Source organism: Parambassis ranga, chromosome 19 (assembly GCF_900634625.1).
Source record: "Parambassis ranga chromosome 19, fParRan2.1, whole genome shotgun sequence".
Lineage (NCBI taxonomy): Eukaryota > Metazoa > Chordata > Actinopteri > Ambassidae > Parambassis > Parambassis ranga.
In genome coordinates this window covers 11,963,008-11,987,509 of record NC_041039.1, presented here as the reverse complement: position 1 = coordinate 11,987,509, position 24,502 = coordinate 11,963,008, and the positions used below count along the sequence as shown (strand labels likewise).

At 43.1% G+C, this 24,502-nt stretch overlaps 6 protein-coding genes across 8 annotated transcripts; 3 read left to right on the top strand and 3 right to left on the bottom strand.

Moving 5' to 3' along the window:
* Nucleotides 1–95: 95 nt before the first annotated feature.
* LOC114452624 (zinc finger protein 239-like) lies at nt 96–1,694 on the bottom strand. The gene is made up of 3 exons (XM_028432042.1): nt 1,475–1,694; nt 1,031–1,229; nt 96–926 (listed from the first exon to the last, which is right to left on the bottom strand). Exons 2-3 carry the CDS (start codon nt 1,218–1,220, stop codon nt 157–159), a joined length of 960 nt encoding a protein of 319 aa, XP_028287843.1. The 5' UTR covers nt 1,221–1,229; nt 1,475–1,694; the 3' UTR covers nt 96–156.
* Nucleotides 1,695–2,696: 1,002 nt separating this feature from the next.
* On the bottom strand, nt 2,697–4,287 carry LOC114452622 (zinc finger protein 26-like). Its single transcript, XM_028432041.1, has 3 exons — nt 4,043–4,287; nt 3,694–3,892; nt 2,697–3,588 (listed from the first exon to the last, which is right to left on the bottom strand). The coding sequence occupies exons 2-3, from the start codon at nt 3,881–3,883 to the stop codon at nt 2,816–2,818; spliced, it is 963 nt and encodes a 320-aa protein (XP_028287842.1). The 5' UTR covers nt 3,884–3,892; nt 4,043–4,287; the 3' UTR covers nt 2,697–2,815.
* Nucleotides 4,288–4,851: 564 nt separating this feature from the next.
* pkmyt1 (protein kinase, membrane associated tyrosine/threonine 1) lies at nt 4,852–8,782 on the bottom strand. Its single transcript, XM_028432002.1, has 8 exons — nt 8,646–8,782; nt 7,654–8,070; nt 7,309–7,546; nt 6,951–7,224; nt 6,753–6,859; nt 5,953–6,125; nt 5,653–5,870; nt 4,852–5,409 (listed from the first exon to the last, which is right to left on the bottom strand). The coding sequence occupies exons 2-8, from the start codon at nt 8,026–8,028 to the stop codon at nt 5,088–5,090; spliced, it is 1,707 nt and encodes a 568-aa protein (XP_028287803.1). The 5' UTR covers nt 8,029–8,070; nt 8,646–8,782; the 3' UTR covers nt 4,852–5,087.
* A 20-nt stretch (nt 8,783–8,802) lies between these two features.
* On the top strand, nt 8,803–11,457 carry LOC114452611 (elongin-B-like). The gene is made up of 4 exons (XM_028432001.1): nt 8,803–8,910; nt 9,692–9,826; nt 9,905–10,013; nt 10,494–11,457. The coding sequence occupies exons 1-4, from the start codon at nt 8,908–8,910 to the stop codon at nt 10,604–10,606; spliced, it is 360 nt and encodes a 119-aa protein (XP_028287802.1). The 5' UTR covers nt 8,803–8,907; the 3' UTR covers nt 10,607–11,457.
* A 920-nt stretch (nt 11,458–12,377) lies between these two features.
* Nucleotides 12,378–19,448, top strand: LOC114452636 (transforming growth factor beta-1-induced transcript 1 protein-like). 2 transcript variants are annotated; one of them, XM_028432061.1, is made up of 12 exons: nt 12,378–12,654; nt 15,034–15,084; nt 15,297–15,445; nt 15,543–15,598; nt 16,062–16,198; nt 16,271–16,343; nt 16,415–16,499; nt 16,887–17,069; nt 17,147–17,320; nt 17,411–17,492; nt 17,929–18,077; nt 18,695–19,448. In XM_028432061.1, the coding sequence occupies exons 1-12, from the start codon at nt 12,642–12,644 to the stop codon at nt 18,959–18,961; spliced, it is 1,419 nt and encodes a 472-aa protein (XP_028287862.1). In that variant the 5' UTR covers nt 12,378–12,641; the 3' UTR covers nt 18,962–19,448. The 2 variants fall into 2 exon arrangements, with proteins under 2 accessions (XP_028287862.1, XP_028287863.1); XM_028432062.1 differs by lacking the exon at nt 15,034–15,084 and having other exon boundaries at nt 12,383–12,654; nt 18,695–19,442.
* A 283-nt stretch (nt 19,449–19,731) lies between these two features.
* patl2 (PAT1 homolog 2) lies at nt 19,732–24,149 on the top strand. 2 transcript variants are annotated; one of them, XM_028431552.1, is made up of 19 exons: nt 19,732–19,847; nt 19,943–20,096; nt 20,376–20,620; nt 20,703–20,762; nt 20,833–20,886; nt 20,969–21,130; nt 21,339–21,413; nt 21,487–21,635; nt 21,753–21,827; nt 21,912–22,035; nt 22,120–22,237; nt 22,317–22,423; nt 22,510–22,563; nt 22,633–22,775; nt 22,870–23,026; nt 23,109–23,249; nt 23,325–23,422; nt 23,503–23,643; nt 23,724–24,149. In XM_028431552.1, the coding sequence occupies exons 1-19, from the start codon at nt 19,824–19,826 to the stop codon at nt 23,755–23,757; spliced, it is 2,115 nt and encodes a 704-aa protein (XP_028287353.1). In that variant the 5' UTR covers nt 19,732–19,823; the 3' UTR covers nt 23,758–24,149. The 2 variants fall into 2 exon arrangements, with proteins under 2 accessions (XP_028287353.1, XP_028287352.1); XM_028431551.1 differs by having other exon boundaries at nt 21,484–21,635.
* The last annotated feature ends 353 nt before the right edge of the window (nt 24,150–24,502 follow it).

Sequence of the window (24,502 nt, the reverse complement as noted above, 5' to 3'; positions counted from 1 at the left end):
ACAGTACAACAAATCTGACCAACAGTCATCATACAACAGCTACAATAAAGTCATTTGAACTACAGAATGAAAAACACAGAATGCCTTTAGGTCCCCTTAGCTTATGGTTCAGAAAGTGTCCATCCTTTAAAAAACGGCTTAGATGCACACAGTGCATCAGAAGCCTCCCCGGTGAGTTTGCTCATGCTGCTTCATGTTACTGGAATGACAAAAACTTTTACCACAATAACTGCAGCTAAATGGCTTCTCCCCCGTGTGGTAGCGCAGATGCACTGTCAGGTAGCCTGACTGACTGAAGCACTTTCCACACACAGAGCAGCAGTACGGCTTCTCCCCTGTGTGCACCCTGCTGTGTTTTTTAAAGTTGCCGGCATGCGTGAACGTTCGATCGCAGAGAGAGCAGCTGTATTGTTTTCTAACAGTCTTCTGAAGTGCTGCAGAGCCGGAACAGTCCTCTTTCCTGTCTTGTTGAGTTGTGTGTTGTTGTTCAGACCGAATGCCATATGACTTGTGTGTGGGACAACAGGGGTCTTTTTTGGCCCGCGGGCGCAAACTGAAGACGTCCCCTGGCTCACTGTGGAGTCCGGAACTGGACTGAGAAGGTTCTAAGTTAAATCTGTTTGAAGACGTACTGTTATAAAAATAATTGACAAAATGGAAGCCTGTTCCAGGCTCTGATTTCATTTTCTGGTCATTTTCCGAATCAATGGGATCTACATTGTTTAAAATTGGTGCATTATCAACTCTTGTTCCTGTTGCACCTTTAATGGAGACACAGGGTGTACCTACAGATGTGATGGATACTTCAAGGTCTTTGAATTGATCAGTGTCCTTATCAGCATTGATGATTTTAATGTCTTCTTCCACCTCTTCTATCTGTTGAAATTCTACCTCAGCCGATGCAGGGGAAATTTGTGGCACTAAATCTGCAGCACAAGACAGTAAACAGACAAAACACAATTTATAATTTAACACTTTTTCTATTTGAAAACACATCATGCAGAGGTCACATGCAGCTGCACCGCCCCACCTTTGCTTTCTATGTTCATCTTCTCTTGGAGCTCCTGCAGCCTCCTTTTCAGACTCTGGTTCTCTCTCTGGGTTCTGGCTATTTTCTCCTGATACTCTGACACAGTTTCTCTCACCACATCCAGAACCTCCAGCACTGCTTTAGAGAGCAGCTTCTCCACTCGGGCATTCAAACGATCAACCTTTGACATCTTTAAGACCTAAAAAGATAATAAGTGGCTGTTATATTACCTTTCTACTTGCAGCATGTTTTTTTTCTGCCAGTATTATGACATTCACTGACCCATACAGACATAACTATGCTGGCTATAAGACATTTATACAATATGAGTGATACAAGGCTGTAAATAAGTACAAAAACACTCATAAACCTTCTTCTTTACACAGGTAAACAGAGAAAATTGTACTTGTCTTAAAGAATGAACACACTAAGGAACCCCCATACCTTGAATCTGATACAATTCCGTGAAATAGGCGCAGTCTGTGATGTATCCGTGATTATCAACAGATATTAAAGCTGGAACAACGCATTATTTACAATATTCACAACGATGCAGCATACACACCCACTCATTTTAGGGAATAATTAAGAAAAGGCAAACCCAGGTTTCAGTTGCTTATCTTTTTATAAGCTTCTTCCTGGCGACAACGAGTGTTTAAATATATCAAACAATTATCCTAAACATATTAGTTGTGCGCATGAGCAACAAACAACGTCTACTTCCGGGTTTTTAAACGTCCAATAACATAGCGCATGCTGCGCTGCTGCCAGCTAGTGGTCATTTTGGTCTTTTCTTTGAAAATTGTGCAATAGTTATATTTCAGCAGGTTTTTAGGACACAATTTCTATTTAGTTTGATTGCCGTTGCTAGGCAATCAAACTCTTGTTATTCACCCTCTTTCTTCTTCTTCTTATTTGGTGCAGCATATCTTCAGCATACATTGACCGATTTCAGCCATTCAACTATCAAAATGTTCATCTCACGGAGGACATTCCGGGTCAACTTCAAGTTTTTTTTCAAAAAATTATAGTGTTTCAAATATTAAGCAATTTCGGTGTAATTTGCCAAATATATCTCCTCCTACAAATTTCAAGCTACAGACTCCATTTTAGTCTTAAAACGCTCATTAGATGCTGCTCTATCAAACTTGTATTCAGAATTTTCTAATTCCGGATCGTTTCCGCACGCCAGGCTCTCAAAGTTAGGGTGGTTTTTGAGGTCTCCTCTGCTGTTACCATGGTGACAGGCTGACACATAGAGGCATACAAAGCTCTGAATTGCTCTGATTCTCCAGCAATTCAGCGCAATCCTTCACATCTGCATTCAAAGCAATGCTTCAGCTGCAGCAATCAAACTTGCTTTTTCATCAGGAAATGCCCTTTTCTATTTTTTTAATAAACTCTTAGTCGAAATTCTGTGTTAATAACATTTCCAAAAAGATTAGCCACAAGAAGGTATCTGATTGGCTAGAATAACATGTAAAAGCTTCTTCTAATCCCTGTTTGTTTTTGGTATGTGTCTCCTATTACCAATCTAAAAGAAACCCTTTAATTCCTCACTTTAATCAGTACCAACAAATCTAGCAAACAAGCAGCAAAAGCAGGAATCCATTTCTTCTCATGTTTATTTTTTATTTTAAAGGACATTTCTTTTTACATTCACCTACAATAAGCTCCTTTTAACTTCAGAATAAGAAAGACTAAACACATTCAGTTACCTCTATGCTTATAGGTCAGAAACCCTTTTAGGTGTCTGTCCTTTCAAACACAGCTTGTGCAGGTGCATCAGAAGCCTCCCCGGTGAGTTTTCTCATGCTGCTTCATGTTACTGGAATGACAAAAACTTTTACCACAATAACGGCAGCTAAACGGCTTCTCCCCCGTGTGGTAGCGCAGATGCACTGTCAGGTAGCCTGACTGACTGAAGCTCTTTCCACACACAGAGCAGCAGTACGGCTTCTCCCCTGTGTGCACCCTGCTGTGTTTTTTAAAGATGCTGGCGTGCGTGAATGTTCGATCGCAGAGAGAGCAGCTGTATTGTTTTCTGACAGTCTTCTGGAGTGCTGCAGAGCCGGACTCAGAGCAGTCCTCTTTCCTACCTTGTTGTTCACGCACAACTCGATATGAGTCCTTGTGTGTTGTAAAATAGGGGACTTCGATGGCCCGAGGATGCAAACTGAAAACGTCCCCTGGCTCACTGTGGAGTCCTGAACTGGACTGAGAAGGTTCTAGGTTAGGTCTGTTTGAAGACGTACTGTTATAAAAATAATTGACAAAATGGAAGCCATCATCATCAGGCTCTGATTTCATTTTCTGGTCATTTTCAGAATCAATGGGATCTACATTGTTTAAAATTGGTGCATTATCAACTCTTGTTCCTGTTGCACCTTTAATGGAGACACAGGGTGTACCTACAGATGTGATGGATACTTCAAGGTCTTTGAATTGATCAGTGTCCTTTTCAGCAGGGATGGGTTTAATGTCTTCTTCCACCTCTTCTATCTTTTGTATTTCTACCTCAGCCGGCTCTGATGCAGGGGGAGTTTGTGGCACTAAATCTGCAGCACAAGACAGTAAACAGACAAAACACAATTTATAATTTTAACACTTTTTCTATTTGAACACACATCATGCAGAGGTCACATGCAGCTGCACTGCCCCACCTTTGCTTTCTATGTTAATCTTCTCTTGGAGCTCCTGCAGCCTCCTTTTCAGACTCTGGTTCTCTCTCTGGGTTCTGGCTATTTTCTCCTGATACTCTGACACAGTTTCTCTCACCACATCCAGAACCTCCAGCACTGCTTTAGACAGCAGCTTCTCCACTCGGACATTCAGACGATCAACCTTTAACATCTTTAAGACCTAAAAAAAAACAAAAAAACAAAGAGGCCTTGATGCTTATAAACCAGATGCAGCATGTGTTCTGCCAGTGTTACAGTAGTATGAGCATACAGAGCAGACATAAAACTAGCGGATTTCTTTAACAACGGATCGACAAAGGAAACATCATACCTTGAACTGCGCAGTCTTTGTTGTATGTCGGACTTATCTTATGATATTCTGGCAGGAACAAAGCAGATTTATACTGCTCAGCTCTATATGCAGCTAACCACTGTCAAGCTCACTCGCTCATTTAGGTAAAACGTAAGGAGGCACAACAGGTGTCTTTTCTCTGTCTTTATCCCTGACGGTAAAATGATGCATATAAAAAAACAATTATCCTAGCAAACGACGGTTGTGCGCATGACTAACGTCGTACGGCGTCCTCCAGTGTTATGCCGAGTTTTGCAAGCCTGCGAAAAAATCATCCCCCGTCGCGGGAACGCGCACACAGCAAACACTTCCGTGTATTTTACGGACAGGCACTATTATTCTTCGTATTTATCGTGAACACGGACAGACTACATTATACTGTGGTAAACATCATTTTATCCCAGGACAACACAAGCAGGGGGGAGGGGGCGATATAATTATAATAATATTATAAAATGCATAAAATGCGCGTTCCCGCGACGGGGATGCATGCAAAACTCAGCATAACCCCGGTATTGCAGGCGGTGCGGTGTGCGCTGCTGCCATCTAGTGGTCAGCCAGCTGATTTCTTTAAGAATGAAGAATGTTTGCAGGTTTTTATGACATCTGTTTTTATCACCTCCAGTCTGATTCTGAGGAAATAAGGTCTGTTTTCAGTCAGTCAGTGCTAGTCACACACTCGACACAAGCTCAGATTTCTGTTTACTTTCTTTTGTAACTCTTAAGTATAATTACAATGAGTACAATAGGCGACAGATAACTTATTTAACAATAAATCACGAGTTGACATTTCAGCAATGAATTGTATTTACACAAACATAAAAGGTGCTTTAAGGTCTGTTTACACACGCAACCCTCTTCCCTACATTAATTCCTTTTCAAATATGAATAAAACACCTTTTCAAAATGGCAGTTCATACAAACTGAATAGTAAACTCACCCACTCACACATTAGGTTTTATTCACCTGACATTTTTTAAGAGAATAATACACTGTCCTTAAGTGTTAAATGGCAGTTGTGCACTCATGGCTGCTCCTCCGTGGTTGTGTCTTCGAACAGACTGAGCAGGTTCTTTGGTTCAAAGCTGGCTCGAGGTAACGCCTCCTCTATTGTAACCCAGCTGCGACCATGTCGCTGTGAAGAATTTGTGGATGAAAAAGAAAGCTTTGCACATAGAGGGCTCGCGCTGGGTGTTACTGTGAGGCTGGAACCATATGAATGGATGCTAGAGGGGGTCTGAGGCAAATTAGAGGAGGACCAGTCACCCAGATTTGATTGAGTAGGTGTGAGGGCAGAACCTGGGAGAGGAGTGGACGTGCTTTCCACACAGAGTCTGGATTTGATTCTGTAGAGGAGAGAAACACAAAAAGAAAAAACTAATTAAAAGAAAGGGAAAAGCAATATCAGACACAGAGTCACAGCCAATAAATCTGTACTCCCTAACAGGTTTACCTTTAGCAACGGAAAAAGCAGCTGTACTTGTTATATACCCATCAAGCTAAGAAATTATTATTGTTCCACGCAGATTAAAGACCATGTAAAACTGGGTTGACAAGAACATCCACCTATCAATGCAATGATTCCCTACCCGTGTGAGAAAGTGGGGGAAAGATCTGGGCCTGTAGGTTGCATAAACACATCATCATCCTCTGGGCTCCCTGAGTCCGTGTGCAGGACATTGAGGGGCAGGGTTAGATCTCTGTCCCAGCTGTCCTTAGGAGGTGTAGAGGGAACCGGCTTGGTCCAACGGGGTAAGAGGGACAAGTGAAAGTAGGAGAATATTCTATACCCAAAGTACGCCACAAACTGTAAAAGTAAAAAAAGACAGAAATGTATAAAACTTCAGTCTGCATTACATGTGTATTTTGTGTTTTTTTGGAATCATTACCTGGCACAGAGAGGCCAGTTTAAGCATGGTCTCAATGGCCTTAAGATGAATGTGTCTTTTCCACCTATGTTTCCTGACAGAGGGGAGGTCGAGAAGTTCAGAGACTGTTGGCCTTTCAGAGGGTTCTGGTACCAGCATCATCTGTAGCACTGTCTGCAGCTCGGTAGACAGGCCTGCAAACACAGATGGGGAGAGTACAATCATAAATAAAGACTAGAAAAGGGCATTTCCTGAAGAAAATGCAAGTTTGATTGCTGCAGCTGAAGCATTGCTTTGATTGCGCTGAATTGCTGGGGAATCAGAGCAATTCAGATCTTTGTATGCCTCTGCGTGTCAGCCTGTCACCATGGTAACAGCAGAGGAGACCTCAAAAACCACTCCAACTTTGAGGGCCTGGCGCGTGGAAACGACTCAGAATTGAGAATTCAGAAATTCTGAAGTTTGATAGAGCAGCATCTAATGAGCGTTTTAAGACTATGGAGGAGGAGCTACATTTGGCAGATGACCCTCGTTGAAGGGCTCTTATAGACTCCCATGTAAAAAATGACAGAAATTGCTTAATATTTGAAAAACTATAATTTTTTGAAAAAAAAAACTTGAAGTTGAGCCGGAATGTCCTCTGTGAGATGAACATTTTGATAGTTGAATGGCTGAAATCGGTCAATGTTTGCTGAAGATACGCTGCGCCAAAAAACGTACGGAAGAATAAGAAAGAAGATAGAAGAAAGAGGATGAAGAACAAAAGTTTGATTGCCTAGCAGCAATCAAACTAATAGAGCTTAAAGGACATCTGATCTTACCGTTGGTTAACTCTGAGGGAAGTCTGCCCTGTCTGAGCTGCTGCCATCCCTGGCCACCATTTGGAACCTCAACATTACAGGCAAGCTCCAGAATAGAAACACCCAGACTAAAACAAAATGATTAACAGTAATTAGACACGAGTTTAATTGAGATCTATAACTGGTGTAATATAGAATTGCATTTTATGGTATGGATACCTGAAAACATCTGCAGCAGGTCCATAATCTCCACGGAGTAGCTCAGGAGCCATATATCTAGGATCTCCCTCCTGGACATCCTCTTTTTCTTTCACCTCAGTTGCACTCGCATCTCTGAATTTAAGGAGCAGACCAAAGTCCCCCAGCTTCAGACGGCCAGAGTCTGTGATGAGGACATTCGCAGGCTTGATGTCCAGATGCATAAAACCCTGAGAGTGCAAGTGTTGCAGGGCCGAAAGCAGGTCGCACAAGTACCCCCATGCTGCAGGCTCATCTGGATTCAAGCACAGAACAGATTTTTAAAAATACTACAGTGATATGTAATTTCAATAGATTTTGTTGTCTTTTTTGGATATACCTGGCCCAGGAGGCTGGTTCTCAGAGTGCTGGAGCAAACTGGTGCTACACAACTCTGTCTGAATATACAGCCTGCCACACTCCTCCCAGGCTGCCACAAAATCCACAATGTGAGGGTGAGGACACAGGCACTCATGGTTCCTGGCTTCTCTCACACTCCGGTTTCTCTCACTGTTACCCCTAAAGCGTTGAGCAGAGCGCTTGACTGCATACTGGCGACCGTCGTTGTTGCTTTGCACCTAGAGAGAATACACAATGTACTGACAATGCAGAATTTCTAGTTTCCTCTATGTAAAGTAGCATCTAATGCTGAAAGTGTGCTATACCACTGTCATATTTGTCTTACCTTGTAGACCTCTCCAAATGACCCTCTTCCCAGGAGGCCCAAATTAGTAAAACACTGACTAAAATAGGTCTCTTGCTTGCTGGGATCATAAACATTACTTGGTGGGGGAGACATACTAAGGGAATGAGATAGGGGTGTCCATGGGGATGAATGCTGGTGGAACACCCTGCTTAGAGTGGGGCATCCCTTTGAGGGTGGCCGTGGGGGCAGAGAATGTGAGAGTCGATCTGGGGAAGAGTAGGATGAGTTGGATGTTGATGATGAGGAAACTGGGAGGTGGCGCTTTTTGAGGGAGAAGGAGCGCTCTGCATGGGAGAAGTGGGTGGGAAGTGGGAGAGGCATCCTGGATACTGTAGTCTCCACTGTGGTGGACATAGTGTTGGGGCCTTTTCAGTTCTTTTCCATGTAGACAGCAAGCTGGAACACATTAGACAATTAATAATATATCAATGCCACTTTTACAGTTTAATCTGATGTGTTTGCACAAAGCAAAAACAGCTGTACTGTGACGCGAGGTACGTTATATATGCCTGCCATTTTCTCTCCAACTCGCAACAATCAAAAAGCTCTAACATCTGAAGATCTCGTCTGACAGGTTGTAGATCTTTTGTGTGGTATCGGTTTCAATACAGTCCCTTTCATCTATGTATGACAAACTAATTTGCAAAACAGCAGGCCTTCCTTGTCTGCACAGGCACTGGGGTTGTCGGCAGACCTGCTGGATGTGACGTACATTATCGATATCAACAATCTAACAGTTTGTCAGCGTCAGTCTTAGGTCGTAACATGTATTCCTGTTACTTTAAAGACTGACGCCAGTGTCTGTTGTGATATAGCATGTTGTGCTAACACCCAAACAAACTTTTGCTAACCACGGGCGGACCAACAACAAACACAACAACATGACGTAGCAAGCTAGCTAATTTACAACGAAATAACTCACTACAGCTGACAGCTGAGTATTAATTGAAGTACAAAAAATGTAAACATACCATAGTCCACTCTTAGCGACAGGTTTCCAAATAATACGTTTTAACAGTCGCTGCTGCTGCTGTGTCCAAACCTGCGCGAGCACTCTTGGAGCATATAACCACCTCGCGCCAAATTCTGAACTGTGTACGCGGCGCTGCGCACCTGCGTCTGTGAATACGGAGCTACGGAGCTACATTGCGCAACATCCGCAAGCGGTGCAGTCTGGGGTTCTGCTGCACAACATAAGGCTGGCGTGACAGGCTAGCTAGCTGACCACTTGAAATGGTAACTTTAATTAAAGAAAACACTTATGGTTTGGGATTGTAATGCGTAGACACAAATGCGAAAATATTGTTCCGTTTTCCGTTCAGATGTATTAACGTTTTTGACGGCCAACAATTCAGGCGGTTATCGAAATGCTCATTTCACTTAGCGTTGGCTAGCGAGCTAACGCTAAGTTTCTAGCGCTACCTTCCTATCTATAACGGGAGGCAAAGCTACCGAGGTAGTTTAGCTTAGCTTGGTTTACACTGGAAGTGAAACGGCGTTGGCCCGCATTCTAACACAGGTTTACTAGTCATAATAGTTTATTATAAATAGGTCATTTTCAGGCCTCGGTGTCCGTTAATTTATCTGTTCGGCCTAATTTTGATCGAGGTCTCGGGGCTAATTTGGCGATAGTTCAGAGTTACGTCTGTGTAACACTGCTAGTTTATGAATCAATGAAATGTCAGTAGCGTAAATTAATATCTATACGATTTAAAGAACGTAATAGTCTTGAAGTCCATAAAACATGCCTGCTATCAAGAGAGTCCGTTTTCAGTTCAGGTTATTTTGCTAAATGGGCTAATAGTACAATATTAAAGGAATGGATGGCCGGCTGAGATGTTTTGTTATATAACCTGGTTATTAGCTACCTTTACCACATAACGAAGTGTCCCATTTGATTATGTCCTAATCTTAATGTAGCATTTTGTAAAAGTGATGAAAAGTTTTCATTGACGTGTTTGAAACGTGTCATTGGCATTGTGTTTGACATAAAACGGTGTGGCCACTTGTCTTTAAGGACGTGTTCTTAATGATTCGGCGTCACAAGACCACAATCTTCACGGATGCCAAGGAGTCCACCACTGTTTATGAGCTGAAGCGCATTGTTGAAGGAATACTTAAAAAACCACCTGAAGACCAGAGACTCTACAAAGTGAGTGAAAATACATTTAAATTAGCATATTATCTGTCAGATTCACGTAGACAAACAATTTCAACTCTTGTTCTACAGGACGACCAGTTGCTAGAGGACAGCAAAACTCTGGGTGACTGTGGATTCACCAACCAGACTGCCAGACCTCAGGCTCCAGCTACAGTTGGTCTGGCCTTCCGTATAAATGGTATGTTCTTTCATGCGATTTGCATGCTGGGATTGGAGATATAGTGTTTACCTGTGTTAAGAGCTTTTTCTGTTCAACATGTATTTCCTGTCCTGCTTCTTTTCACCTTTTTCTTGCCTTGCCAGGAATGACTGATAAAAGATATTTACACTTTGTGTCAGTCGCTCAGCAATACTCAAAATCCTTAAACTTGGTAATTGTGACAAAAACTATTAATACACCCTGGTCTCTGAACAGACAGGCTACCACAACCTTACGACCAATACAAATAATAAAAAAAATTGAATTAACCAACCTTAGGGTTAAGTGTTTTACTTTCACGCATGCCCTTATTGTACTTGAGCAACAGTTTGAGTGGATGCATATCCACAATAAATGTTCACTTGAGAAACTTTATTGACAAAAGAAGTATGTAGCCACATTAAACAATGTTGTCATGGTGGAGCTCATGTCTGTCCATCTGTCTCCTCTTCCCTCCAGATGAGATGTTTGAGCAGCTGCACATCGAGGCCTTCTCCAGCCCCCCAGAACTCCCTGATGTGATGAAGCCTCAGGACTCTGGTAGCACAGCTAATGAACAGGCAGTGCAGTGATAGCAGAGAGAGGAAACCGAGCAATGGAGGGAAGGAATGAAGTGGGTGTGTGTGGAATAACTTCAGTGAAGAAGTAGCGGGGTGGAGGATATGTAATATAATTTTAGTTGATGGATGGGGACATTATAGGTAACCAATCCTATCCACCTTCATGCTATTATGTTAGCACTCCCCTCCCAGTTTACTTCTCACATTATGTTTTAAAACTGATTTCCACATCACATGCGGTTCTGCTTCTTGAATTTGCTCTTTGCACCATTTGGCTCTAATGTTTGAGTGAAGACGTTGGTTTGGAAAGAACAATTGTGTGTGTATGAGTTGTTATAATTATTATCATTATTATTTTGGAAAAGGTGAAGGCATAGTTGTGTGTCACAGTGCTCTTGAAGTAACAATGCATGGGTAAGAGTGCAGTGTCTGAATTGGCAAACTGCATGAACAAATTCAAAACAAAAGGCTTTTTTTTTTTCTCCACAGAAACAGTAAGACCGATTGTACCCACCACAGATATGTCTCCTTGTTGTTTTCCTGTTCTGTTGTACATTTCTAATCTGATTTCATACCAGTCTTTATTATAGTTGTTCATTTTTTTGTTTTCATTTTCGTCCGTGTGTCTTCTTGTTAGCCCCTTTGTTGTTTTTCATGCACTGAGACCAAAGGCAGGTACCTCTTGGACAGCAGAGAGATTTTTTTTGGTCAGTCTGTGACATACAGTATAGTAAACACGGGGGGGGGGAGGAGCATTTTCATGTGTTAAACATCACGTCACCAACATTAATGTGGCACCTTGCTCTAGTTACACAAACATAGCCTGTAACTGAGCTTGCGTAATTAAAAGTTTTTGCTTTTTTTTCTCTTGGTTAAGTTTTTATTATTATTATTATTATTAAAAATTAGTTTTGTCTATATATTCTGTTTATAAATTTGGCCGTGCTAACATCCTTTCTGCTGCACATAGTTTATAGGAGAGGACACATGTGGATAAACAGTAACACTAAATGGTATTTAGTCTTCCAGATTACCATAAAAAGGACCAGCATCACTGCTAAGATCAAAACAGTTAGCATCAACTTATCATCGCATAGTCTGGCCCTATATGATATTTTTACACACATAGTATTGTGTACACATGGTGCGTTTTTCTATTTAAACTGTGTTTTATTCAGCATTTTGAAATGGATGCAGAGTGTAGGTTATATCACGCAGCCATCTTGTGTTTTGCTGTGTGTGCTGTATTTGGTTGAAACTTGAGGTACAACAGAAAAGTATGGATTCACTTCAGTCAATCACATCCTCATATTTCTATTGATTTTGTGGGCTGATGTCTCTTCTGTTCATGCTGACTGGAAGTAGCTATTTTTGCATTAAGTGGGCGAAAATTCTCCTTCCTGATAGCAATTGGTAAAAAAATATTAATTGATGCCAAAAGGAAGTTTTATGTTTTTTTAAAAACAGATTTGTTGAATCAATTAAAATAAAGCTAAATTTAAACAAAACACATCTTAGGTCAGAAAATGTAAACATTCTGTTATAAGACTGAATGGGACATGGATGTGGACATTTTAAAAGAAAAGAAAATATTCTCCATTAAAACGACGTGTGTGTCCGTCCCAGTGCAGGGACACACACACACACACACAGTTTGTCTCTATACGTGCGTAATGGTCACAGCGTCGGCGCGTGCAGTCCTAATTTTGTATCCCAAATAAGGCCTAGGAATGTCCACGATGACGTCTCGTGTCCGGGGAATGCGGGTTTGTAACCACATTTATTCAACTGCGCCTTCTCCGGTCTGAGGTCCTGGTAGGCATTACACAGGAAGAGAGTCTGGGAGGAAAAGAAAAAAGAAACGGGACGCCCTCCTCCTCCTCCTCCTCTTCCTCCTCCTCCTCCTCCTCTTCTCTTGGCGGATAACGGTGTCCAAGAAGTTATTCAGCACCGACGCAGACAATAGCGCCGAGACTGTCCAGCTTTGAAACACAACCATCACCCTTTATTCATGCTGAAGAGGAAACCAGTCGGCTGAGGTCACATCATGGAGGATTTGGGTGAGTAGCGCTGCTCCTCTTCGTACATGTTGAGATATCTTTAAGGGATCTCTGGGAAGGGGTGGTGCGTCCAAACAGAGGAAATACGGTCTCTGTTGGTTCTGGCAGACACACACTGACATGTATGAAGCTAAACAGGGACTCTATGACATTTTAAAGAAAATACATAACAGAGTAAAATCCTCTTAAACTGTGACAACTTCTCTGTGAAGAAGGTTTTTCCTCATTTTTATATTTTCTGGTGCATCTTTCAGAAAGATTGTGTGCATTATTCCACATCTGTGTGACCACCATTGAGGTTTTTTTTCATGCAAATTGAATAGATTCTCTGTAAATTAGATTTAGATGGATCCTCAGCAGGCCCGCCTATCCATCGACATTAACAACCCAGGGATGTAAAGAGAGACACAGAGTTTCTCCTGTTTTAAAAACATCAAAGATGGCCATCATCAGGGAGCATCTATTTCTAACTATTTCCCCCTCTTTAAGCAACATTATGAGAAGCTTTGTGTTTGAGAATAGCTGTGCCGGAGAGGCCCTGGAATAGCCCAGGGCAATGCTGCTATTTGTCAAAGCCACAGAGTTCAATGAAAAAAAAACCTGGCCATTTTCTTTCTCTGGAACTTTTTTCCGCCTAAAATCTGCAGAAGTCAGACATTTGTTCAGCTTTTCAGGGCAACACAAGGAGGAATGGCAGGATGTAGCCTGAGCACATCTGGGAACATCTGGATTGGATTGCAGGCGGGAAGACCCGTGTTACTGGGTAACTTCAGTCAGGCAGAGGCCATGTTTGAGACTTGAGGTTTACGCTGTTGTTCAACAATGTTGTAAGTTTTTGTAATGGATCTGGTGAAGGCTTTCAGGAGAGACCACTTGTTACACAGGCCAAGACAAACAAGATGGCAGGCAGCTCTAAATATGGTCATAATTCCCATTGAGAGAAGTTCAGCTCCTTATATGTGCAGTTAGTCTGGAAGAGAGAGAGAGAGAAAGAGTGTGTGTGTGTAAAAGAGACAGCAGAGAGGAGGGTGAGTAGTATATGCACACAGTTCTCACCACATGGTCGTACCAGAAGTGTGAATCATCTGGGACAGAGATGACTCCAGGGGTGAAGGAGGCTGGTTATGTTTAGATGGTGTCACGTACCTGACCGATGCAGATGTTGAATACAGAACCTCACCAGTGTAAGTGAAGCAGGAGCCCATCAACGTTCAAATAAATGTGGTTAAGCTGATGGTGACGCTCATGATTGGACTTTGCTCTCAGTTTTTAAACAGACAAAGTAAGTCCACCATTGTACCAATGATTCAGTACTTCTCTGTGTGCTATTAAAAACAAAAGCTAAGTGAACTCGAGAATCAGGACTGGTTGGATAAATACTCAGTCAGCGGGGCCAGCTCCAGTGGCCTGAGCAGACCATTTCTCATCATGTCCTCTGGCAGTGCTGCTGGTACAGAAGAGACCAAACTGCTGTTTCAGGGTTTCAAAAATCAGGCTGATGCTGAAAACTGCAGTTCCTTATATGGCCACTTGAGGCTGGCTTTAAAAGGGAGTCAGTTCACAGCTTAGTAAAAAAACATGTTTTTTTTTTTTTAAATATGACCACAGTTTAAAGACTATTTATGGATTACAGTTATACATAATTAATGTTATGGCTGCTGTCACCCATTGTTCTGACAAAGCATCACAAGGGACATCACAAGTCACTTCCAACATGGCGGCCGCCACTCTGAGCTTCAAGAAACTTATTAGCAGACTATATGGGAGAGATTCGGGGAGAATTTACGCTTGAAAACTCTAAAAGCGTATTAAGCGCTGTATAAAATGAGTTTTCTGTCTTTGTCGGGTAAATTACGTATCCGTGTCCCCTAAAGGGGTTACTGATAACCTTGGTAGTAAAATGAAAGTCTTGTGTCTCGTGGTCTCGTGTGCTGTTGTGATGCATCCAAAACAGGAGCCTCTGTTCTACTATTTGGAATTTGTAATGACTCCTTTTTCCTCTCAAACGCTCGGCTGCGGCCTTCAGTCACACATACAGCGACTTGTCAGCACTAAATGATGTCATACAGCTGCAGAGTTCAGTCTCTGGATGGCTTCTGTGTGAGTGAGCGTATGCGTGGGTGCTGGAGTGGATTTAGATAACAGTTTCCAAACACTCTTCCTCCTCCGCTTCCTTTTCTTACTGGCATGTCATTTATATGAATGCAGAAATATATGTGTGTCTAAATAACTTCACTGTCAGTGGATTATCTCCTGTCCTGTCCTCCGGCTGATTAGTGTCTGAGGACGCTTGTTGTCCTCCATGTGGTGTCTTGCGTGTTGGGCTGATTTGCTGCTGCTGCTGTATTGGTCACACAGGCTGTCTGTCTCTCCTTATAGGAGTGCCTGAGCCACCTAACTACCCTCTCAGCCCCCGTATTGTTGTGTTTGGTACGTAGCTGCCTCTGCATGTGTTTCTACGTTTCATCCCGTCTCCTGTGTCATGTCGTGCATGTTCTGTCCGTCATCCAGCATGTGCTTAACATCCATTTTTTTCCATTTAATGCTTCGTCAACAAACTTTTACAAGACATTCATAATTAAAAAAAAAAGTCGAGACACGTCATGGGAGCCAAACGTCTATCAAAGCTCTTTTCCTTTCAGATGCCCTCCTTGCTGATCTGGAGAACACCAGCTCTCCTCTACCTCGGTGTCCCGTCCTGCTCACCTCCGACCCCCCTCAAAATGTTGATCCTGCTAGCCAGGATTCAACCCAGGCCAGGCCTCCACCACCCGCCTACACTCCACAACAGGTGACTTATCTCACATCATTTTTTTTCACTTTGATTACTGTGGTTCTTGCTGTTTTTGTGTAGCCTTTTTTGATTGTCCTCATGATTGATTTTCTAGACAGTTTCTGCTGCGATGAAGTCGTCACAAAACTCCAACCCAGACAAATTATACAGGTAACGTCCTCCAATTTTTCTTTCACTAAATAATCTGGGTAACCCATCATCAGACAGGCCTAATGTGACGGATCACTTGAGGGATTCAAATGCATGACCTGTAACCAGTCTCACAGAGGTGACAGCGATGAGCTGAGGCGACTTGAGCTGTTTGTCCAAAGCAGCTGTCAGTTCCAAGCAGAAGCCAACAGTCCTGCAGATGTGTTAGCTGACCGTTCTGGCTGCTCTCCAGCTCAGTACGGAGTCATGGCTGACTTTGAGGGGTTATTGCAGTGACCTTTTGGACCCAGTGGCAGGTAGCCACAGTCTTTAATTGTTTTAGTTCGGTCATTTGACAGGATTTTCCTCCCACAACTCATATTTGAAGGGAGTGAAGTTTACTGTGACCACAAAAAAATCCACATTAGCAGGAGTATGTTTTATGTCTTTGTTAATTTTGGACACTGTCTCATCTCCCTTCCAGCACAGTGTGTAAACCACGCTCTCCCCGCACAGCAGATCCTCCTCCAGCTTTCTCCTCCTCCTCACTGCTGGGTGGAGGTCTGAGTGAACTGGACCATCTGCTACAGGAGCTCAATGCCACCCAGTTTAACATCACAGGTCAGTGTGTGTTTATAATCAGTCTCACTCTGATGTGAATTTCTTCTTATTTTATTTTTTGTTTGTTAATAGATGAGATTCTGGCTCAGTTTCCGTCCTCTAAGAAAGACGAAAGGGAAAAAATCAAGGATAAGGCCGCAACAAGGTACCAAATCTATCAATGGCACTTGCAGGTTTGTTTCATACATTGTTTGATTTTATATTTTTGTATTCCAGCTCTGCGAAGCCTTCAGCAACATCAGCCACACTGGAACTGGACAAACTGATGGCTTCTCTATCTGACTTCAGAGTCCAAAGCACAGTAAGAGAGAGTTTATTAGTCCTAACCTGTCAGCTTATTACCAACGATTCACCCTCATCTGTTCCACACTGTAACACAGCTCTCACTGATTCATGGTGGATTCATGAAGACATTCATAATGACTACTCTGTGTGGCCACATCACATACCTCCTGGTACAAATCAGTCACCAGACATGGCTCGTGGATGAAAATTAGTCTTGGTGGAAACTTCAAAAATAGCTTCAGATAGTTATAGATCTAGATATGGTGTGTGTAGTATATAATCAGGTTGCTCTTTGCAGTGAGTCAGTAAGCATGTGAGCAGAGGAGGTGAATCCAAGAAAGGCTAACAGTATGACTTTAGTTCGACAATCATTGCAGACACATGTCTCTGTGTCTTCTCTCAGCCGCCTGCACCTGTAGCTCCTGTGGTTACACCACCTCCACAGCCTACCACAGCAGCACAGCCCTCATCTGGAGGCTCATTGGACAGCATGCTGGGGCTCCTTCAATCGGACCTGAGCCGACAAGGAGTCCAAACATCGTCCAAGGGAAACTGTTCAGCCTGTCAGAAGCCAGTAGTAGGACAGGTGAGGTTTTAAAATTTCTATTGTGCACATAAGGCTGTAGTCTTCTTGTGATTCTGCACTTCTTGGCATCGATGCAGGTGGTGACAGCTCTGGGAAAGGTGTGGCACCCGGAGCACTTTGTGTGCACAGAGTGTGAGACGGAGTTGGGCAGCCGCAATTTCTTTGAGAAGGACGGGCGGCCGTACTGCGAGTCGGACTACTTCACCCTCTTCTCCCCTCACTGTGCACACTGCAACAAACCTATCCTAAATGTGAGATGCAGCTACATAAAGCTTGTTGTAACATGAACAGACTCCAAACAACCTGCCGCAAAATGTTTCATTCTTCTTCTTTTTGTGTAGAAAATGGTCACCGCTCTCGACAAGAACTGGCACCCAGAGTGTTTCTGCTGCGTTAAGTGCAGCCGCGCCTTCGGAGAGGAAGGTAATGGGCGGCACTGCTGCATCCTGTCTGGCTACAGCGTGCAGCTGTTAACATTAAACCGCAGTAAAGTCACACTTCATAAAAATTATGTTAATTAAAGGGTAGATTAATTTGTAGTATTACAGTAACGAATTTGTTTAGTAGTGTTTTTTTCTGCCATATGACCTGATTAAATGTGACATTTTTATAGTTTTCAAAATAAGAATCTTTGCAGTTTTGTAAAGCTGCCAGGAATTTGGGATGAAAACACTGAATCTTTGTATTTTCCTGGCATGAAACTGACCAAATTTGAAGCAGTTCAGAGACTGAAGTTTAAAATACCACTAATGAGAGTCACACTGGAAGTGCTCAGACTGTTTTCAACACTTTGGACAGTATGCAGTTAATCTGATGTTTGTCTAAAGGACTGTTAAACTATGAATGATAACTCCTGCAGGTTTCCATGACCGTGACGGCCAGCAGTACTGCCAGCAGTGCTTCTTGACGCTGTTTGCTTCACGCTGTCAAGGCTGCAGCCAGCCCATTCTGGAAAACTACATCTCAGCTCTGAACTCTCTGTGGCACCCACAATGCTTTGTATGCAGGGTGAGTGTGTGATGCTTGGTGTAGTAGTGCTACAATTCAGGTAGATGCATGGTCACAGACACTGCAGAGAACACTACGATGACACATGGGTTGATCAGGACTCACTGGAAGGATAAGATCCACCAGTTGGGGGCAGCAGGGAGGACCTGAAGCTGTGGGGCTGCTGTATTGCATTGACAAAGATTTTTAAGAGAATGAATAATGACATAGAATAACAGGGAGTAAGTACAGGTGAGCAACCAAAAGGGAGTTGCTGGCTTTGAGTGTGGTAAAATGGTTAATGTTTTAATGATTTATATATATATATATATATATACTGAAAATTACGGTGGCCAGCTGTGTTCTTTTGAATGTATGACCTCAGTATTTTGTAAAAACCCAACAAAACTTCAAAGGGCTCATGGAACATATGAGTAGTGAACAATGTTTGTCTTAGTGACCAACAGATGATTGTGGTTGTACAGGGAAGCCTCGGTGAGGAAGTTAATGCAGCTGTATGAAAAAAAGAGCTGGAGTTACGTCATGGGAAAGTTGTCATTTCACATGAAACCTTCTAATTACAGTAGGATGAGTCAGGGTTGAATCTCACTGCATTCTCCCTCTCGTCATGTTTCCAGGAGTGCTACAGCCCCTTTGTCAACGGCAGCTTCTTTGAACACGAGGGGAAGCCGCTCTGCGAGGCCCACTACCACCAGTCACGAGGCAGCGTGTGTCAGGCCTGTCAGCAGCCAATCCTGGGCCGCTGCGTCACCGCCATGGGGGCCAAATTCCACCCACATCACCTTGTGTGCCACTTCTGCCTGAAGCCTCTGAGCAAAGGCTGCTTCAAGGAGCAGGAGAACAAACCTTACTGCCACCCCTGCTTCATCAAACTATTTGGATGAACCCAACCACTCGTCCTGAAAGTCATGAAGAAGCTGTGTGAATGTGCAACTGTTTGTTTTTTATATGGAGCTGGTCTCTTAGAGGAAGAGTCCTCCAACTCCTTTCTGTTTATTATTGGACTGACAGTATGAAATAGAACTCTAGCATTAGTTAGACAGACACAAAATGATGCCAAATGTATGTAAATCTTTTACGTACTGTATTGATTCAAATTGAATATTTAAAATTGACTTCTTTTGCCAAAGAAACCGAACAAATTGATTGTTTCAATTAAGGACTTGTACTTGCAAGTGCAAGTAAATCCCCTTTAATATATTTGCTTTTTTTATTGCAAGAAGTATCCGTGTCACCGCAATCACATTTATATATTATATGCTGACTGTTATATATATATATTTTACATGTACCAAACAAAAGTATTGTATGTTTAAAGTCAGATACTTTGCATTATTCATTCACAAATACAAAGAATAAAACAAAGGTGAACACACACACACCTGCTGCACAGTTTTGTGGATGAATTAAACATTTTCAGTTTCTGCAAAATAATAAATAAAAAAGTGAACAGCTGGAAAAATAATTCCTTCAAAACATAAAATGAAGCCGCTTACTGTGGAAGCAGTGTTGTATTTGGCCACTAGGTGTCAGTGTTCACTCACCTGGAACAAGCAGCGCGGCAGGGACAGGGAGTGCGCGAGGACAGAGGACGTGCGCGCCCACGTGCAACGCACAGGTGAGTTGATTTAAAAGTTAATGAGCGTCACTCTCAGTCTGACCAGAGAAAAGCAGGTAACCCTGCGAGGAAAGTCACCACGACTCGTTGGTTTCAAGAGAGGAGAAAAAAAAATACAGACACACACAATGAGTGAATCAGAACAGCAACAGGTAAGTCAGCACCTGCTGTTTCAATGTGTGATGTACTGATGTGATTATAGTTGTTCATGTGATCTCAGCTGTATGTATGCATTGTTTCCTTCCAGGAGGCAGAGAAGGTGTGTGAGCCTCAGTGGCCTGAGAATGGAGGTGAGTGGAGTGATGGAGAGGAAGAAACCAGCATGGACTGTGGGCTTCTGCAGGCCATGGCCGATGAAGATGAAGAGATAAACGTCCACAATGAGGAGACATTTGGAATGGGTGTGTATATGTGAATTTATTATTTTCCCGAGCAGGCCTGTGATGAGCTGTACTGAGGGGGAAAACTTTCCCTCTTTGTGCTAAGCTAACTGTAGCTTCAAAATAGAACTCTGTTTTACGTTTTAGGACATCTAGTAAAACTCACATGACTAAAGTGGTTAATGGTCGGCTAACAACCCATCTATTGCTTTGATGTTTAACCTCTTGGACATGACCTGGAATGAACGAGATTTTTCACAGACATGTGCATATGTTTGATGTACCTCCTCTGTGTCGTAGATCTGGATGCACACGAGACCACAGGTGACCCCAGCTCCAGTAGCCTTCAGTTTGAAGAGCCGCCCCCGTTAACGGTGCCGCCGCAACCAGATCCTAAACCTCAGTCCCCCCACTGCAGGCCCTCCCCTCCCAGACAGAGGCCGCAGTATCCACACTGGCGTGGCAGAGGTAGAGGACTGGGCAGGGGCCAGATTTTCGAAGACCCTGCTGTGATGAGGACAGTGGCAGGACGACCGAGCCTCAAGGTGACAGAAACGAATACTCTGTAATTGGATTCTTTCGCCACAGCTGGTCTCTTATTTTGTGTCTTTGTTTTGGTTTTTTCAGAGTCTTGACAGTGCCATAGTGGACTGTGGGAGTGCCATGTACCATAATATCTTCGATGATGTAAGAGTCGACTTTAAAGTGAGACATTTTGACCACATTTTGTCCTGCTAATGTTTGTTTTCATCCCCAGAGAATGATGCCCTCTTACAGAAAGACCAGAAGAGGCACAGGATCAATACTGCAGGTGAGGAACACCCCACATGTACGACAGTACTTTAATCAATAACATGTTTATTTAATGTGTTATTTGACTGTATGTTTCGTAGGACAGTGCTATAGTTTGTGTGATTGGTCACAGAGGCAGAGGTCAGCACCTGAATTCCAACTTCACAGATTTGCAGTATCCTGGCCCACCCTTTGAGAACAGGAGGGGGGATCCCAGAGGGTCCTACACCAGGAGACAGTTTGGATCACGAGGGCCCTCTCAGGTGGAGAGCTACTTTAAGAAATACATTTGAAACTCCCAAGCTGCCTAACTGTAAACAATGACTGAAGACACATCAGACGACAGCAGACGGGTCCCCCTGTTGATAATGAGTTAGCATAGCTTAGCATAAATTCAGTCAATGGTCTGCCTGAAGGGAAAAAATAGGAATAGTTAAGAGTCTTGGCTTCAGTTTTACTTCTCCGTTGCAGATGCAAGCGCCCATAGTTCCAGGATCCCCCTTGTTCACACGTCAACCTCTGACCCCACGACGGCCTTTCAATCAGGTTCGACCATCACTAAATGCATTGACACAGATTTGTTGGACTCATCTCACAGTTTTATTTTGTGCTGTAGCAGACAGGGGGCTTTGCATTTCCTTTGAACCGGCCCTGCCCCTCCACTCCTCAGTCTCTGAATCCCAAAGTGATGCAGCTACGGTTTGGTGCCAACTCGCCAAGGCCATCGCCGATTCACAGCCCGTCATCTAATCCAGTGCAGCAGTTGAGGTGCACAGGTTCTTCCCTCTGGGAATAAAAGATGACTAATCAGCATTCACTAAGATAAAATTAATTCTGTGGGATCATTAATTGAATCAATCGTAAACCCTTTTTTCTGACATACAGGTACCCCGGTCCCGTCACGCAGCTCCATCCCCAACATAAACGACTACTGAGTCAAAAACAACGTATTTTCCAACGGTTGGTATATGGTGCATGGCAAATTTGAGCTTGTAATGTCAACAAATAGTCTTATTTGTACAAAACAAGTCTGACTTTTCACAGGAAGTGTGACGGCTGGGATCCTTACTGTAATCTCATGACGGCCAAGGAGAAGGAGTGGATCACACGGCTTCAGATGATCCAACTGCAAAGTGAGAATCCTTTCCTGGAGGACTACTACTACCAGGTAGAAAAGCTCTGCCCTCACATCTTTATAACTTGAACCTAAATAATCCATCCCTGGGTTTGATGGCTGATGTTCCTGCCAAAGGAGTACTATCGGCGAATAGAAGCCAAGATGGCCGAGGAAGAGCTGGGTATCCGGGGCAAGAGGGAGCCACTCAAACTCACCACACCTTACATCTCGAAAACGTACTCCTACACACCAGGTTTGCTTCTCTTTAATAGATGTCACCAGATCAGAGGGGAGGCTGTGCATGTGTTTCTGTAAAGTCTCTTTTGTTTCAGTGGTGCACATTGAAGGCTCTTTGGGTCAAGTTGCTGTTTCCACGTGTTACTCTCCACGCCGTGCCATCAGTGCTGTCCATGCAGTCCAAGCTCAGGGTCCACATGAGGTGACTGGGTGCTTCAACACAGCAGTACATTCATTTCCCTCAGCTGACCCTTCAGAGTTTTTTTTTTTAAAACTCTTTTTTTTCAGGAACCAAAGGACACCAGACAGCAGCGGTTAGAGATCCTCAGCAAAATAGAGAAGGTGTCTGCTCACTGATGTGACATGTTTTATACATGATACACACATGTTTACATCCGGTCTGCTCCGTAGTTGTTTGTAGTTCTTTTGGAGGTGGAGGAAACGGCAAGGATGAAGACCACAGTCCTGTCTGAAGCAGAAGAAAAGAGGCTGATGGAGAAGACCCAGAGGAAGGTGGAGCACATCTACTCACAGCTGCAACACCACCACCCCCTGTGAGTCAGTGCTTTCATTAAGTTAGTTAACTGCTCATAGGTTAGCCTACTGTCAAATGTACCTTTTTTTTTTTTTTTTTTTTGTTAAACGTAGAGATTCAGGAGTGGAGTTTCTTCCTTTCCTGCTGGTCTCAAAAGGCAAAAAGCTACTTGCACGTCTGCTCCCTTACCTGAAACATGACTCTGCACTGAAAATCCTGCGCATTGTGACCGCTAACCTTCCTGCGATCATGAGCAGAGACGCAGACGAGGTATGGCTGTTTTTTTTAACCTTGTTTCTCTGCCCTCAACCAAACACCTCATGTGGCTTTTGGCTGATCGCTCATCTTTCAGGCACTCCCGGTGCTCTTCCAGTCTCTCCGGAACGTCATAAGCAGCCTCTCCTTCAGTCAGGTCATTGGTTTCCTCAAAGATCTGACGTCATCCGAGTCTCTCTCAATGTATGAGTGTCTCACGCTGGCATGTCAGAACAAGGTTTACTGCCTTTTTTTTCTTCTATTTGGCACTACTGATTTGAAAGTTGTGTCACATGTTTTGTTTTCCTTGTAGTTCGGACTGTCGTTGCTGTACGCCTTCCTGTCACAGGGAGAGAAGCTGCTGTCCTCGGGTGCTCCTCTGGAGCCCTGCATCGGTGACTTCGAAGTCTGGTGAGAACTTTGAGTGTAAAGTTCAATAAAGTGCCAGTTTTATGAGATGTTTTTATGACATGTTTCTTTGGCTGTTTCAGGATCGACACTGTATTCCAGGTGGCAGCACAGCTGTCGCAGTGTTCGCTGGTGGAGCCGCTGCTCATGCCCTCCAACCTGCTCAGTCTCTTCTGTCGCTACCTCGACAAACGCACTGTGCATCAGCTGAAAAGCAACATGGAGTAGGCCCTTGTCATCACATTCAATACATCATTTATTTTTTCAGGCTCAAAATGTCATTAACATTTTTTTTTATCATTAGGTCTGCGACTGGATTCCTGGCGCTTCCGTCTTAAAGAGGACCGGAGTGAATGAGACTTTCAGCCAATGACCAGGTTGCCTTGAGCAGCGGAACGAGCAGAAGCTCGGACTCTCTGCCCTGCTTCTTACAGCAGAAGCTACAAAATGTTCTTCTAAACTTTTTTGATTTTTTTTTTATTCCTCCCCTCCCTCCTCCCTTCACATTTTTGCACTCTCAAACTGTTTCCACCTTATTTCCTTTATCCGATCCTCTTGCTGTCCTCACTTTGGTCTCCAGTCATGTCATGCCAGTGCAGCTTACACTGAAGCCATTGGTCTCATGTGTACTCACTATACTTACATTTTTCCATTTCCAAATGGTAAAAGTATTAATGGATCAGATTTGGAGGCCAGATTGAGGATTGTATAGTAATTTATGATTGTACAGCTGGACCTATATGTTGATTGTTATAACAACCATTTGATGAAGTTGTCATGGCGTGGTCCAACACAGGCCATGCAGTTTTGGGTTTTGTTTTTTTTGTAAAAAGCCATGCATTGTGTATACAAGTGTAATGATACTAAATATGATGTATTTGATGTATTATCTATTTATCTTAAAACTTTAAGTTGAAGTAATTGTATTAATTTGGAAACGGTATTTATTTAAATTGCACCCTTGTAGAGCACTGGCAAGATAAATAAAAAAAATATTTGACAAAAAATGTCTTTAACATGTTGATCAGTTCTGTGTAGTCTGAGTTTGAATCCATAGGGGGCGCTCTGAAGATGGTCCAGAAT